General features: G+C 51.5%; 1 protein-coding gene across 4 annotated transcripts in view; it reads right to left on the bottom strand.

The window, feature by feature from the left end:
• NRAP (nebulin related anchoring protein) overlaps positions 1-15,045 on the bottom strand; it is a 69,049-nt gene that overhangs the window by 16,792 nt on the left and 37,212 nt on the right. For all 4 annotated transcript variants that reach the window (XM_062215255.1, XM_062215258.1, XM_062215256.1 and 1 more), the window contains 9 exons: positions 14,080-14,391; positions 12,917-13,021; positions 9,808-9,906; positions 8,181-8,285; positions 7,360-7,467; positions 6,707-6,820; positions 5,048-5,245; positions 2,613-2,717; positions 923-1,021 (listed from right to left, as the gene is read on the bottom strand). In XM_062215255.1, the coding sequence (XP_062071239.1) occupies positions 923-1,021; positions 2,613-2,717; positions 5,048-5,245; positions 6,707-6,820; positions 7,360-7,467; positions 8,181-8,285; positions 9,808-9,906; positions 12,917-13,021; positions 14,080-14,391 (1,245 nt within the window). The remainder of the gene's footprint in view (positions 1-922; positions 1,022-2,612; positions 2,718-5,047; positions 5,246-6,706; positions 6,821-7,359; positions 7,468-8,180; positions 8,286-9,807; positions 9,907-12,916; positions 13,022-14,079; positions 14,392-15,045) is intronic.

The raw sequence follows: 15,045 nt of genomic DNA, 5'->3' as shown, positions 1-15,045 counted from the left end.
AAGACGCCACTTGGGACACCTGCATCCCCTATCAAAGTCCCTAGGTCAAGTCCTGGCTCCTCCATTTCTGATCCAGCCTCCTGCTAATGTATCCTGGGAGGTAGCAGCTGATGTGTCAAGTGTCTGGGTCCCTGCCACCCACATGGGAGGCCCTGATTGGATTCTGGACTCCTGGTTTGGCTTAGCCTGGCCCAGCCTCAGCTATTGCAGGCATTCAGGGAGTGAATCAGTGGATGGGAGAGCTCTCTCTGTCTCTCTGCCTTCCAAGTGAAGTGAAAATAAACCAATTTGAAAATAAAGCAGATAGTTACTAAGAAGAAGTAGAACCAACAGGCTTGGGATGACTTTATGGAATGAGATTCCTTTCCCTGCATCTCCCTACTGCTAGAGATTTGATTAAAGTGTGAATTGGGCAAATGGTGGGTGAGAAGGACAATCCAGACACCTGACCAACACCATCCCATGTAGCTGCCCTAGATAACCACAATTGTCCCGAGAAGGATCCTCAGATAGCATGAAATTGTTTGGGCGTAGGTTTGATACAGTGGTTAAGACACTGCATGGGATGCTGACATTCCATATCAGAGTGCCTGGGTTCAAGTCCCATCTGTACTCCCAATTTCAGCTTCCAGGAGTCATCCAAGGATCTTGTTAAATGGCGCTGTGGATTCAGAGGTGCCCCAGGGTGGGGCCGGAGTTTGGGGTCCGATGAGCTGCTGCTGGGGCTGCCATGGAGAGCCAGACTGCACACTCACCCCACTTTCCCTCTGGAAGGTTCTCAGGCTCTGTGTGATGCCCGCTTGTCCTTTCCAGACCTCCACATAAGCCCCCAGGCCCTCCCCCCCAACCACAAATGCTCATGCATATGTTTAAGTTTAGTGATTTTGAAAAAGCCCAATCCAAAGCCATCAGCAGACTTTACCTCATTTGTGATCTGGTTGCTGAGTTTTGCGTGCAGGAGGTTGGGCGTGTCTGTCACAGCTGTGTGTTTGAACGACCAGGGATGCTGACGGTATTTACTCTGAAGAAAGGGAGAAGAACCCACTCATGAAGTCCTGGCTGTACAGTCTCATTCTGCAAAGGCTCCCGTGTGACCCTCGAGATCCTGCTGGCCACCTGTTCTCAGGACCTCAGAGCTCACTGGGCTGAAGAAGCGGAGAAGAAGGCAGGCCCATGGCAGAATGAGATGCTCATGGGGGAAAGGCAGCTAGGCCTCTGCCGTGAACGTGACCCTGGAGGCTGACATCTGCAGTCTGCTGCTGACTGGAGATCCTGAGCTCCCCAGCCTTGAGAGTGCACCACCACCACCAACTGTGTGTGCGCGCACGCACACGCACACACACACACATACACACACGTGCCTATACCACACCCCAGGAGACTGAGGGCCCAGAGGCAGTGGGGACCAGGCCCGTGTCTGTTTTTAAGCCCCAAGAGGGGTCTTGCTGTACCACACGGGGTAGGACTCCTTGCTCGAGAGAGCCCTTAGGAAAAGCCAAGCACCAGGTGCCTTCTGAGCTCACACAGCAAGCCCATCTGATGACTCGGGCCGGTCGCTGAACACCACTGGCCACTCCCAGTGCTGCCCATTACGCCCTCAGTGTCTGCATCTACCAGGGACAGAAGTCCTGTCACCCTCTCAGGGGCAGCAAGATTCGCTGGGAACCAGGGAACCCAGAACTCTAAGTCTTGCGTATTTTCACTAAGAAATTGTCTCCAACCACTTCGTTTACCACTGCCAGAGAAGCACGGTACTCGGGTCTAATACTCACCAACAAACAAACAAACAAAGGAGGGATAATGAACCCACTTAAACAATTAGGATGCAGAGGCTCAGAGGGGGCAGGTCCCTGGCTTAAGGTCACAGAGCGAAGGGCTGCTGGTCTGGAATTTCACTCTGTCTGTGGGTCTCCAAAGCCTGCTCTCTCCGTGTTGTACCAGAGGCCACTCTCGGAAGGCACACAGGGAGAATACATCCAGTGTGTCAGTGAGCGATCCTTAATTGCTAGTGCAGGGGCTGGTCCCCTATCCGCAAAGCCATCTGAACCGGGATTCAGGCTGAACAGAGGGTCCATGAGAAAGAAACCAGGGTGGGCATTTGGCCTAGAGGTTAAGACTCCTGTTAAGATGCCCTAGGTGTTCTCAGAGTGCTTGGGTCTGACTCCTGCCTCCAGCTTCCTGCTAATACAGACCCGGAGAGGCAATGGGGATGGCTCAAGTGACTGGGCTCCTGTCACTGATGTTCCTACATCTCCTGACCTGGATTGAGTTTCTGGCTCCCAGCTTCCGGTCTGACACGGCCCCGGCTATTGCTGGCATCAGAGAGTGAACCAGCAGACGGGGTTTCTCTCTCTCTCTCTCTCTCTCTCTCTCTCTCTCTCTCTCTCTGCCCCTCTCTCTCTCCCCTCTTTCTCTTTCTCTTTCTGAGACTCTAAACTAAATAAGTCTTTCACTTAAAAAAAAAAAAGGCCAGGCAAGACTTCAGTTTAGGTCATGAGTGGCCCCTGCTAATAGGTGAACACTCAGCTGGCGTGAGCAGAAAGAGACGAACTGGCTCAGAGGAGAGCCTCAGCCGTGGGATCGCGCTGGACACCCTCCCAGGGCCCCGTTACCTCACTGATGAGCTCAGACGCTCTCTTCCTCCCTTCGATCTCCACTGTGCCGGGAACCACACAGGCCACGCCTCGCATGAAGTTCAGGTCAGAGCGGTACAGATTCTGCAAGCAACGATTCGAGAACTCAGAGAAGCCTGACTCTCAGAACAGAGAAGCGAAGAGAGGCCGGAGGTCTTGGGACATGTGGGGATCGGAACCCCAGCCGCACCCGTCTTGCGGACATGGGGCTCTCGGCAGATTCGCTGGTGCTTCTTAGTGAATGTTCATGGGCTGGGGTGGGAGGGGTGCTCAGAAGACAAGACTTCCCTGTCGCTTCTCTCCGAGTAGCTGTTACAGGGAGGCTGGGTGGATTTGTATTTTGATGGGGGCTATCAAAACTAAACACTGCAGTGGATTGTGGTTAGAGTCAGTTGTCTGGGGGCGCATGTGCAAATGGCCTAACAGGTCTTCTCCAACGGCAGCAGGAGACACTAATCACTCCTGTGTTAAGAAAGAACTAATAAATGAAACTGAAATAGTCTGGCAAAGGCCTGTCTGAGGCCATGCGGGTTGGGGCGCGTGTGTGTCCCTGAGTGATCTGGGCTGACAGTTTAAAGAGTCCCCAAACCCGCTGCCCTCAGCCAGCCAGGCGCCCCCTGGGCGTGCTGCCTTCCAGTGCCATCACAACGAGACGCAGGGCAAGCCTGCCCCGATCGACTGACAGCGGGGCTGAGATGAGATGAGCATGGCAGCTCCCTTGCTCCTACGGCTGCTCTCAGGTTCCTGACAGCTGATGTCACTGAGTAAATGCTGTACACAGGCGTGAAACTGGGACAGACGACAGATGCCCAGATCTGAGCTCTGCTCGGCTCACAGGCCCTGCCAGGCCAGGAGAGAGGTTTTCTTCTCCTACATGGGCCCGTTACCTGCAAATCTCGCAGCACAAAAAACCTTGCAAGCTAGGAGAGCAGGCGGGTACCTGACAGGTGCTGTCACCTCTTGGGAAGAACGGTCTGTGTCCCCTGGGCAGTGAGGACAAACTCCAGGGCATCCTTGTCCTCCTGGCCTGCCTGCTCTGAACCAGGAATTGGGACTGGAACGTGGTGTTGCAGTGGAGTGACAACTCCTCGAGGGGCCCCAGGAAGCATCCCAGAGCCTGGATTTCCCCATCTCTCCCCTAAGACTCTTCTCCCCATGTGGGTCAGTTCAGACGGGTTCTGAGCAGCCTCTCCCAAGATCTCAGCCCTGGGGCCCGGGTTAAGCTGCTGCCTGCACCAATGCCAGCACCTCATATAGGATCTCTGTCTCCAGTCCCAGCCACCTGTGACCTCGCATCCATGGCTGCTCTGCTTTGCATCCAGCTCCCTGCTAATGCGGCCTGGGAAAAGCAGCAGAAGATGGCCCAGGTACTTCGATCCCTGCCATCCATGTGAAAGACCCTGATGGAGTTCCTGACTCCTGGCTTCAGCCTGGCCCAGCTCCACCTATTGTGGTCACTTGGGGAGTAAACCAGAGGATGGAATATCTCTCTCTACCTATCCCTCTCTCTATCATTCAGCCTTTCAAAAAAAAAAAAAAAATCTGCCGGCACTGCGGCTCACTAGGCTAATTCTTCGCCTGCAGTGCCAGCACACCGGATTCTAGTCCCGGTTGGGGCACCAGTTCTGTCCCGGTTGCTCCTCTTCCAGTCCAGCTCTCTGCTATGGCGTGGGAAGGCAGTGGAGGATGGCCCAAGTGATTGGGCCCTGAACCTGCATGGGAGACCAGGAGGAAGCACCTGGCTCCTGGCTTCGGATTGGCGCAGTGCACCGGTCGCAGCGCACCGGCCATAAAGGCCATTTGGGGGGTGAACCAACAGAAAAGGAAGACCTTTCTCTCTGTCTCTCTCTCTCTCTCACTGTCCACTCTGCCTGTCAAAAAAAAAAAAAAAAAAAGAAAGAAAGAAAAGAAAAAGAAGACAAAATCGTGCTCTGTTCAGAAGATGGGTGATACAGGAACAAATGAGGCACCCTTGCCCAGCTGGAGGCAACGCCATGGGCAAATCTTAACCGTGAAAACCATGAACCTTAAGTTCCTACCCCAGCCCTGTCACTTTTCAAGTGCAATCGTGCAAACTTGGGCAAGTCGCTTACCTTCTTCGCACCTCACTGTAATTCCGCTGTAAAATGAGGATAAAGTAGCGATAAAGGGCTATTGTGAGGATTAAGTGAGATGGTGCATGAAAACACGGCCCAGAATTCAGCAGAGGCACTGCTAAACAGCAGCTGTTATGAGACAAGAGCAACCGTGCCCAAGGGCTGTGTGGAACTCTCAGGCTGTGTTTGAAAAGGAGCCGCAGGTTGAGGACGCCTCAGCCCGGGGGCCTTCCCTGGGCCAACAGGAGCTTGCAGGGCACTGCCTGGGGGCAAAGCTGCGCAGAGAAGGGCTCTGAGGGAGAGGTGGGGTCGCCTTACCTCGCTCTGCAACCTGTGCGCTTTCTTGGCACAGCTCAGCCTCAGGTCTTCGGCCAAGGAGGTGTACTGGGGGAGTGGATGTTTGTAGTCCTGGTCGCTCGCCAGGGTCTGAGCCTTCTTGGCATGCACCAGGGTGACCATGTCCAGCGGCAGATGGAACTGCCCCTTGGAGTGTTCAAAGCCTTTCTTGTAATTTACCTGGAGGGACAGACGAAGCAACAGCGGCTATTTCAAAGTCGCTATTTGCAGGGGGACCATCAGGGTGAGTGACTCAGCGCACGTGTCCCGGATCAGCCTGGGAAGGGGCAGGCAGGGAGGGGGGTGGGCACCCTTCTTGTGGTCTAACAAGCCTGGCTTGTCTTGAGTCCTGACTGCCCACCTTCAGCTCAGCTCCTGGGGGTCATTAGCCTGGAGGAAGAAGGCCCATGGTTGGGGCCACACAGAAGTCCCAGGAATCGATATGTCATGTCCGTGAGTCCCTTCCTCAAGTCCTTGGATCTCCCCCTTGCTCGGGGCAAGACGATGCAAGGCTAACTTGCACTCTGTCTAGGCTCTCCTCCCCATCACCCGTCAGGTTCGTGCACCAGGGATTCTCCTCCCACGGGAGCTTGGGAAGAGCCTCTGCTCAGCCCGAGATGGCTTCCTCAGCTGTGCAGGAGCCGGAGCAGCAGGGAAGACACACAGAGAGCCCGGTCCTGAGGACGGATAGTCCCCGAAGCCCAGCACGTCCCAGGAGGGGAGGCGGAGGCCCGCTGATGACCCCCGGCTCCACAGCAGTCTTTGGGGCAGCTGCTTAAAGGTCTGGGCGTCCGCCACGGGGCTTGGTGCTGCCCAACACAGACTCCTCCACAGCCCCGGCCACCCCTCCCTCCGCCTCCTCGAGGCTCCAGCTGCTCACGCCTCGCTCCCAGCAAAAGGGCAATCCGCAGCCAATCCTAGACCCTCAGGCACCACCCAGGACAGAGAGGGAGCAGATGTTAGAAGTGGGGAAAGCGAGGCAGGGTTCCCAAAGACTGTCACACAGTTAACCAAGACCATGCATTTCAAAGTGTCTAGTCCCCCACAGTATGCTGGGCACAGATTCTCTCACTGGCATTACCCAACTCACACACGCACGAGGAAACAGCATCTACCACACAGCAGCAGCAGCTTCTAAAGGCTGCCATCAACGATCAGAGGGTGGTAGCAAACTCACATGCCTATGGGGTCAGGCAGGTGTCACAGGTACTGAAGCCCGAAGTGAGGGATGAGGGAGATTGAATGATGGGGAGAGCGCACATCCACTCCACACAGAGCTGTCACTCACTAAATTCAACTTGGGAGCCCAGTTCAGCTTCCGGCCTGAAGTATCACACTTTTATATAAAAGTTTCCATTTTTAAAGGTTTGCAATTAATTCACTCTACAGGCCAAATCTAGCCTGTGTGCAGCCACTGGGCAAAATCAAAGAATGCCCAGCTTGGAAGGGAACCAAGGGGTCAACTAGTCCAACCTCATTTTAGAGAGGAGAAGGAAGCCCCGAGGGGATTTAACAATGCCACCGAGCAAGGCAGCAACCGAAGCAGCGCCCACGTGCAGAAGGACGAGTGACATTCGCTGGCGGTGGCATGAGCATCCTCAGGTGAGGCCCACGGCACCCGGTGCCTTTTCTCCCACTTACGTCGCTCTGCAGAGCGGTCGCGTGCACTGAATGTGCAAGGCTGAGATCATCTTCCAAGCTCCGGGAGCCAAGCATCTGTCCTTTCATTTTCTCAAATGCCTCTTTGTATTTGTACTAAAGGGAAAGAGAGCGGGAGAGAGTAACAGCTCGGGGACAAGGGACACGGAATGGAAGAGGTGGGTATTGGGCGAAAATGTTTTGTTCTTTTGACAGTAACTGGGGGAGTTAAAAGAAAACTCGCGGGAGTCAGCAAAGGGTCTATTCTTTCATATGCAAGACTCCCAATGACTAAAGGGCTCAGCGATGAAATCCACGTGGGCGGCCCACGCTGGAGGAAGGTGGGTGCATTGTTAGCAGTCTCTTCACAGGGACTCGCTTTATGAAATCTCGTGGGGGAGGGTGCATTTCATCTGCCCAGGGTCCGTGTTTACACTCCAGCATCTGGCTTTGTACCCCAGGCTGGGCAATTTTTTTTTTTTTTTTTTTTTTTGCTGGAAGATACATTCTTTCTCACCGGTCACTATTTGATTGCCCGATCGCAGTCACTTTGGAGAGGAGAGGATATTAACCACAGGCAAAAGAAGGCAGGGGTTAGGGGCAAAAGGAGTGAAAACCGGCTGGTGTTCAACATTGTCGCAGTGCTGAATGCTCACATCGCTGATGACGTCGCCAGAAGCCTTTGCCGCCTGGAACGGAAGGGCATCCAGCCGCAATCTATAGCCGCCTTCTCGAAGTTTGCTCCAGGACTCCTTATAACGCGTCTGTAGGGAAGCGTGCACAGATAAAGACCTTCCAGTGACCTGGGGTTTCCCAAGCTTCAGTTCATTATAAGGGTGAAGCTCTGTTTGGTGGTGGGTTTTTCTCCCCCTCCCCCAACTTGGGGTTAGAGACCACTCAGGAAAAAAATTACCAAAGAGCTGGCTTCTGGCTCACACCTGCCCCTAGTGGGTAAAGCCACACTTTACCCACTTGTTCAAAGCAAGGCTTCGGAATCAGGGCCAGATTTTTCTGAGCAGCAAGTGGGTTGGAGGAAGGAAAGGTTGCATTTGCATAGCTCTTTACACAAGATAAAGAAAAGTCAGACATCTCTCTCTCTGAGATCAGGGAGGGTAGGAGGGGTGCTGGGAGAGGGGAGCACTGAGCCCGAGTCTCTCCTTCGCAGGATTGCTGCATATGCTCAACGCCCCTGTGACGCTCCCACCTCCCAGCTCCTCAGTGCCAATGCCATCTGTCCCAAGCCACACACTTTCCCTGTGCCACTCTGTCCAAGGAGCCTGACCCTTCTGCAGGACCGGCTCCTCACTGAGCTCTGCAAAGCAGAGAGTGTGGACCTCTTGCTCAGAAACCGCTGTTAAGTTTGGGGATGATGAGAACAGAGCATGAAAGCGGTGCTGGGTCTTGCTGTGCCCAGGGCACCCGAAGCCAGCCCTGACCCTCGTGTCAGTAAAATCCGTGCCCCTTGGGTCAGCCTCACCTCACTGATATTCATGGCATTCAGCTTGGCCAGCAGGACTTCAGGGAGGTCGGCAGTCTGTGTGTAATGATGCTTTATGTTTTCTCCTTGCTCCTTGTACAACCTCTGTGGACAGAGATTAGATTCTCATTTAACCCACAGCCTCCCGGACGCAGGCATCCGCCAAGCTACCCTACAAGACACCCAGGTACCACAAGAGCCACCTCTTCAGAGAGACACACCACTGGCGCCCTGTCCCCACCCAGACTTCATGGCCTGCGTGGGTGGTGTCCTGCACGTCATTCCCTCCCCCGGCCCAGCTCAGAACAGGACACGCTGAAGCTCTCCCCTCCGTGAGTGTTCCACTCGTGGAATGCTGCGGAGGTAGATGTCAAGTGCGGATGTGAGGTCTGGTTACCACCGAGTAACTCACTTATCAGCGGCAAACACCAGGATGCTCCCTTACAGGTGCGGCTGGCCCCACCCCTGCCGCAACGCTCTTCCCTCCTGTCCCAAGGACTCTTGCCCTAAGAAATGTGTGCTGGGTGGTCTAGGGCTCTGTCCACCCAGAACTCTGATTTGGGCTCATGATGTCCTAGGAGTTCACAATGACACACGGAGGTGGCAACAGCCACAGGAGAAAAGTTCCTAAAGCAGGCTTTTCTAGCCCAGATCTTATCAGACGTGTCCAGGTTTCTACGTATCACAGCAGTGCCCCCTAGAGTTGGTTAGGGTAAGGAAGAAGCAAGGATTTTTCCTTCATACAAAAGTTCTTGCTTGACCCTCTGTGCTTTCCAAAATGCCATTTGATTAATGGGCTGATTATCAAGAAATTATAAATTCCTAAATGCAGAAGCTTGTCAATCATCCAATCACAGATGCCGACAGGTGCTCGGGTCATGTTGGAAAGTGCTGAAGAAGGCACAGCCAGAATACTTTGCTTAGTTGGAAAGCAAAGGAGGGGAGTTTGAAACCCCACCTTGCACAGCTTGTAAATTTACCTCGTGGAAAACTGGACGGTTTTAAGATATTGAAAGCCGGGTCTGCCCTATACAAAGATCTGCAGGGTCCTCTCAGGAGAATCAGCCAAAAAGTGCTAATCCATGCCCCATAGGGAAGTCTTCTAGGACCCATCACTCAGTTTTAGTCTCCAGTGGACCTGGCACCAGAGGACAAAGGGTCCGATCTTGGCCTCCCATTCAAAACAGAGCATGGGAAACGGGCTGCACACAGTCTCGTGTATTTAAATCAGTCAGATCAGTGAGCAGCAGTTCCTGCCCTGGGGGCCTGGCTTCCGTATTCCATGACCAACCATTTCGCCCAACGCCCTGTTTTCTAAACACAACACTTTCAAACAAAAGGAGAGGGGGAAAAGGCCTCACCACGGATGCATGTGCAAGACATGCAGATGGGAGGCATCCCGGGGCAGTAGGGTGCAGGAGCCCCACTTGGCATCCGAAGTGCAGGAACGCCCCATGGGCATGGTAATGAGGAAGCACTCCCGCTAAGGGGGTCTCTGCAAAGGACAAGGAGCTCCTTCATCCTTAGGACAACAGAAGGAGCAAGCCCAAGGACCCCTGTGCTTCAATCGCTGTGTTGAAAGAACAGCCCACTCTCCGAGTCATAATGTATATACATTATCACTTACATCCACGGCCTGGGTATAACTAATTCTGGCCTGGACCATCTCCGGAGTGTCTTTAATACTGGTAAACTTCAAAGCATCTGGATGCTGACGGTACTGCTTCTGTTGAGCAGAAAAAGATCAAAGCTGTGAATTTTGTGCTGCTCTTTCATGCCATTTGAAAGAGAAAATCATAGGTTGCTTGAGATTAGAGTGAATTTGTGAACATAATTATTATTCTACTTCCTCCATCTTTCTATCCTAGGTGCCTTCAGGTTAATATTTGTTTCAATTTAAGAATAACCTCATGTCAATTAACATTAAAGTATTTCCACCTGGCGCAAAGACAACATCTCAAAATTAGGTTACACTGGTAAAATACTGTAGGATACACACTTAGGAAGGATTCTTTTTATAGGCTTCAAATACTATGTCACAGTTGTTTACATATCTTAGTTTGGCTCTTCTAAGCAAGAAAGAGCATTCATAGTCACATTTACCCATGGAGGCTCTCTATGTTTCTTCCACAAAAGGGCTCGGCAGACATCACAATCAAAACCCTTTCATTTTACAGACAGTGAGCCTAACCTAGCCAATCACTTTGGAGCCTGGTGCAGCTATAAGTCTTTAAAATATTGCAATAATAAGAAAAGAGGTGCTGTTACTGGAAGAAGTCATCATACAGTTTGAAACACTGAAACAAACAAAAAATTACAAAGACCTTAAATGCTGGCAAAGACGTGGGTACTGAATTCTTCAAGTATTCTGAAAACCATGCTTTAATTAATTTGTTTTGCAAAAAAAGTATTTTATTTGAGAGGCAGAGAGACAGAGACAGAGAGAGCTCCCATTTGCTGGTTCACTCGCCAAATACCCACAAAGGCTCCCAGCTGTTGCCAAAGCCAAGAGCCGGGAACTCCATCCAGGTTGCCCATGTGGGTAGCAGGAAACCAATTACATGAGGCATCACTGCTGTCTCCCAAGGTCTGCACTAGCAGGGAGTCGGAGTCGGGAGCTGGAGCCCAGAATTGAACCCAGGAACTGTGATGTGGGACACAGGCATCTTACCAGCTCCTAGCCACTAAGCCAAATGCCCAAGTTTGCTTTTTCTTTTTCATCAAAGTTTATTTAGTGGGGACTGAAATCGTTCTTATTTTAATGCAATCATGGAGTTTATATTTTCCTAAATTAAATAATAAATACCCCCTCACTGGTCTTACTGGATTTTTATATATATGAGGTTGTCTGAGGACAGCTAAATATCCAATCAAAGCTGCCCTACCACCTGTTTTTGTAAATAAAGTTTTATTGGAATGCAGCCACACACATTCTTTAATGCACTGGCTGGCTGTTTTCCAGGTAGTCATGACAGAGACCATATTGGCCACCTGATCTTTTACAGAAGAGCTTTGCTGAGCCCTGCTTCACACAACAGGTGTGAGTGTGTACATCGGTGGCTCTTTCACAGAGCTTGGCATTCTCTAGAAGTTGAGAGGTCAGCCCAACTTGACGCTGACCTGGAAAAGTGCCAACCTGAAATGAGATGGCTGGGAAAAGCTGTCGGAGAATGTCTTACCTGACGCACACATCTCAGGGCTTGTGTGAGGCAGCGACAGCAAATTAAGCAAATTCTTTGAGCCAGTTTGCAAAATTAGGTGGCGAATTCACACCACTGTGGGCTAAGTGGGTCCCAAAAGATCTTTTGGCTGCCAGATGGAGATGCATAAAGAAATCATCTCAGTGTCTAAGGTTTGCATTGAACAGTCTGACTCTTCTCTCTGTATGGAGTCCAACATGGGCCCAATATTAAGAGTCTGGGATCATGAATCTTCAGACCTAAGCGCTTGTTCCTGTTAAGCTTTTCATGTTCATCCCATGACCAGCTCATCTCTGCGACTGGACTGAATAATTCAGGGCGGTAGTGTCCTTCCTGGGTTCTCAGGGTCTTTGGAGACTTGGGTGTTAACCAAGATTCCAAAAAATTAGGCCAGGCTAAGGTCACTTATGAGACTGATCTATGTGCCAGGTAACTAGAATGTTTTCCTATGGGAAATATCAACCCTGGGCAGGTGTGTTTGAAAAACCAACATGAGTGTCTTTCTGTTTTAACCATGCATCCCATAATAAACTATTTACAAAACAAGGTCCCTGGGGACTCGCTACCGAAGCGAACGTCTTCTGGGGTTATGGCCATTATCGTCTCCTCTGCATCCAGAAAAGTCCAGAAACACCCAGCTCCACTGAAGATAACTGAGCAAATGCCCCCTGACCTTCTGAGAAAATCACTCCCCAGACAGACAGGAAGCGAGCTGCCTTTGATGGTTCGAGGCTGTCTTGCTCTAGTAAGTAGCAGCCAGAACAGCTCACTGGGGTGCCTGGTCCAGGGGCCATTCTGCCCCCAGGAGACATGGGCCGATGTCTGGAGAATGTGTTGGCTGCCCCAGCACATCTCGCAGGCAGAGGCCAGGGATGCTGTTAAACAGCCCACACGAGACGAGAGGGCCCTCACAACACAGGATTATCAAATGCTGACCTTGAAAAGCCCTCATCCGGAATGTAAAAACACCTGCTCAATGGAACCACCCAAAAAAAAAAAAATGCCAGGAAATGGCTCTTTTTATAAGCAGCAGAGCCTTAGGGTCCAGCCAGAGTGGCTACAAGTTGGCAGGAGTGAGATTTAAATAGAAGCGAGACATCTCTCCCACAAGAGAGAGCCGGGTCACGTGCTGGATGTCACATGACTATCAAAACCTGTTTACACTGAGGAAGAAAATGTGTACAAGTCACAAAGGGGTTTTCTGGGTGCCATAAATGCACCTTTTCATCATCTCTCCTGTGTTGCTTCATTAAAAAGGTAAGTTGGTGGGTAGCAATTGAGCTCCGTTTGACTGTCATTATTATTCATAATATCATTTGTCACCCACTTTGTTTTTGCCTGGGCTCAATGGGCCCCTACTGGTGTGTGTTTGGTATGTGGTTTCCCTCTAATTACCAGCCCTAGTCTGGGTTTTGAGGCCTTTCATGTGGCTTTGCCTTTTTCTTTGCCTTTTGAGTGGAAATTATTTTAATTTTATACAGAAACACCGCACGCCAAATGCAGCCAGGCCCGCTCCACGCTGTCAGGAAATCTCACCTCGCTAATGAGTTCTCCTGCCTTCTTTGCCTGCTCCACATTTAATGACCCGGTGGCGACCCAGCCCGTGCCTTTCATCCACTTCACATCCGCCCTGTATTGGTTCTGACAAAGGAGAAAGAGGGGGGGACAAAAAAGACAGGCCATTGTTGGAGCAGACATTTAAAGGGCTATTAGCGGCTCCCGACATAGCCTTGGTGCCAGCTGAGTCCAACGAGACGCCTCCTTTGTCTTATCTGATTCTGCACAGTCACGGGCAGGGCTCCGAGATGCAAATTAATTTCCTCTTTAATTGGAGGCTTCCCAGTGGATGGTGGCTTTAGGCCCCACCCAGGGCTCTGGAGGGAGGAGCCGGGGATGGGGCCCCTTGGCGCCCTCAGGAGGAAGTGAATCCTACCGGTTTCCTTGTCTCAAAGGACGCATGGGGGAGAAGCAAACGAGAAATCACTACAGGGCCCCAGTGGCAGCTCTTGGAGGGAACTGTGCAAGACAGGCCAGACTCCCACGCACCCCTGCGCAGGGCTGGGGGGTGGGGGCAGTGTTCCTTATTTCTTTACTGCCATGGAGCAAGCAGTTTTAACAGAAAGCCATTTAGGTAGATGCTTCTTTAAAGGTAGCATGTCATCCATCCATTATGCAGGAATTCCACCAGGAAGTGTGTCCACACACACACACACACACACACACACCTGTGTGTCACAAACTGGCCTGCCTTTGCATCAGTCCCACACTCCTGGGCAAGAGTCAGCTGAAGTCAGAAACAGAACCAGAGAGAGGACCCAAGGGGGAGAGGGGAGCGGCTGCTGGCTAGCAAGCAGCTCATTCCAGAAATGACCACTAGAGTTGAAAGGGGCGGTGAGCGATGCTCTCCCCTCGCAGGCCACAGCTAAGGATGCCACAATCCATGGCAATGCAGAGCACCTGGAAATATACGTGGATCAGAACTCCAGGAAGGAGAAAGGAGCTGAGTGATTTTTCTGTTAGTACGGAATTGAACACAGGTATAGTTTGGATAAAAATTAAACCCCAAGGAAACCAGTGTTGCCGCTAAGGGAGGTGGAAGCAGGGCTGCCATCCGTGTGAACGGTTGCCCTGAGGGTGTGGGGAGATGCTCGCGCCAGCACGTGCACACTGCACACACACGCACACTGCACGCAGCTTACATCGCTCTGTAAGCCGTAAGCCTTCTTGGCCCATTCCACTTTCATGTCTGTGGGCAAAGCCGTAAAGCGATGCGATGCTGTCCTGTAGCCGATGTCTGTGGCAAGACCCTGAGCCTTGCGGGCGTGCACCAGGTGGATCATGTCCATCGAGACGTGGCACTGGGACTTGGTATCCTCGAATCCCTTCCTGTACTCCAGCTCGCTCTGCAGCTTGGACATCTGCAGCGAGTGACTCATTTGTGAGTCCCCCTGGGCACCCTTGGCCCCGATCAGCTTCCCTCTGGACTTCTCGTAATCCTCCTTGTACTTCACCTAAATGAGAGGAACAGAGAGGGATCCATGACAATCTCCTAAGGAACTGTTCTGATACAAGCCACAGGCACGAGAGCTAAAGCAAAGCCATGTATGACATCCTATCAGAATTAGTTGTAAAAATGTTTGACTCCTTTGAATATCTTAAAATTTCCTTTTACCAAACTGTGAAATAAAATATTATTACCCACCATTTCCCTTTTCACCATGGCTGCCAGAAAGCTCAGAGCTTCACTGAGTGCTCAGCCACAGTAATAGTGTTTTCCAATTTTCTAGTGAAATTCCACCTCTTCTCTAATTGTTTGAGATCATTTTTTCTGGATTTATTCTAAATGGCCTACTGTTTTCCATGAAAGCAACCTTAAAATCTTTTTTGATAACAGTGAGAACGTTATAAATAAAAAGTTATTGTGAAATTAAAAAGAAACATGAGACAGGCACTGTGGCCTAGCAGGTTAAGCCTCTGCCTGCAGTGCCAGCATCCCATATGGTCGCCAGTTCAAGTCCCGGCTGCTCCACTTCCAATCCAGCTCTCTGCTATGACCTGGGAAAGCAGCAGAAGGTGGCCCAAGGGCTTGGGCCCCTGCGCCCATGTCAGAGACCCAGAAGAAGTTTCTGTCTCCTGGCTTCGGATCTGCCCAACTCCGGCCATTG

Source organism: Lepus europaeus, chromosome 17 (assembly GCF_033115175.1).
Source record: "Lepus europaeus isolate LE1 chromosome 17, mLepTim1.pri, whole genome shotgun sequence".
Lineage (NCBI taxonomy): Eukaryota > Metazoa > Chordata > Mammalia > Lagomorpha > Leporidae > Lepus > Lepus europaeus.
The sequence above is the reverse complement of the archived record's forward strand: the minus strand, read 5'-3'. Positions and strand labels throughout refer to the sequence as shown.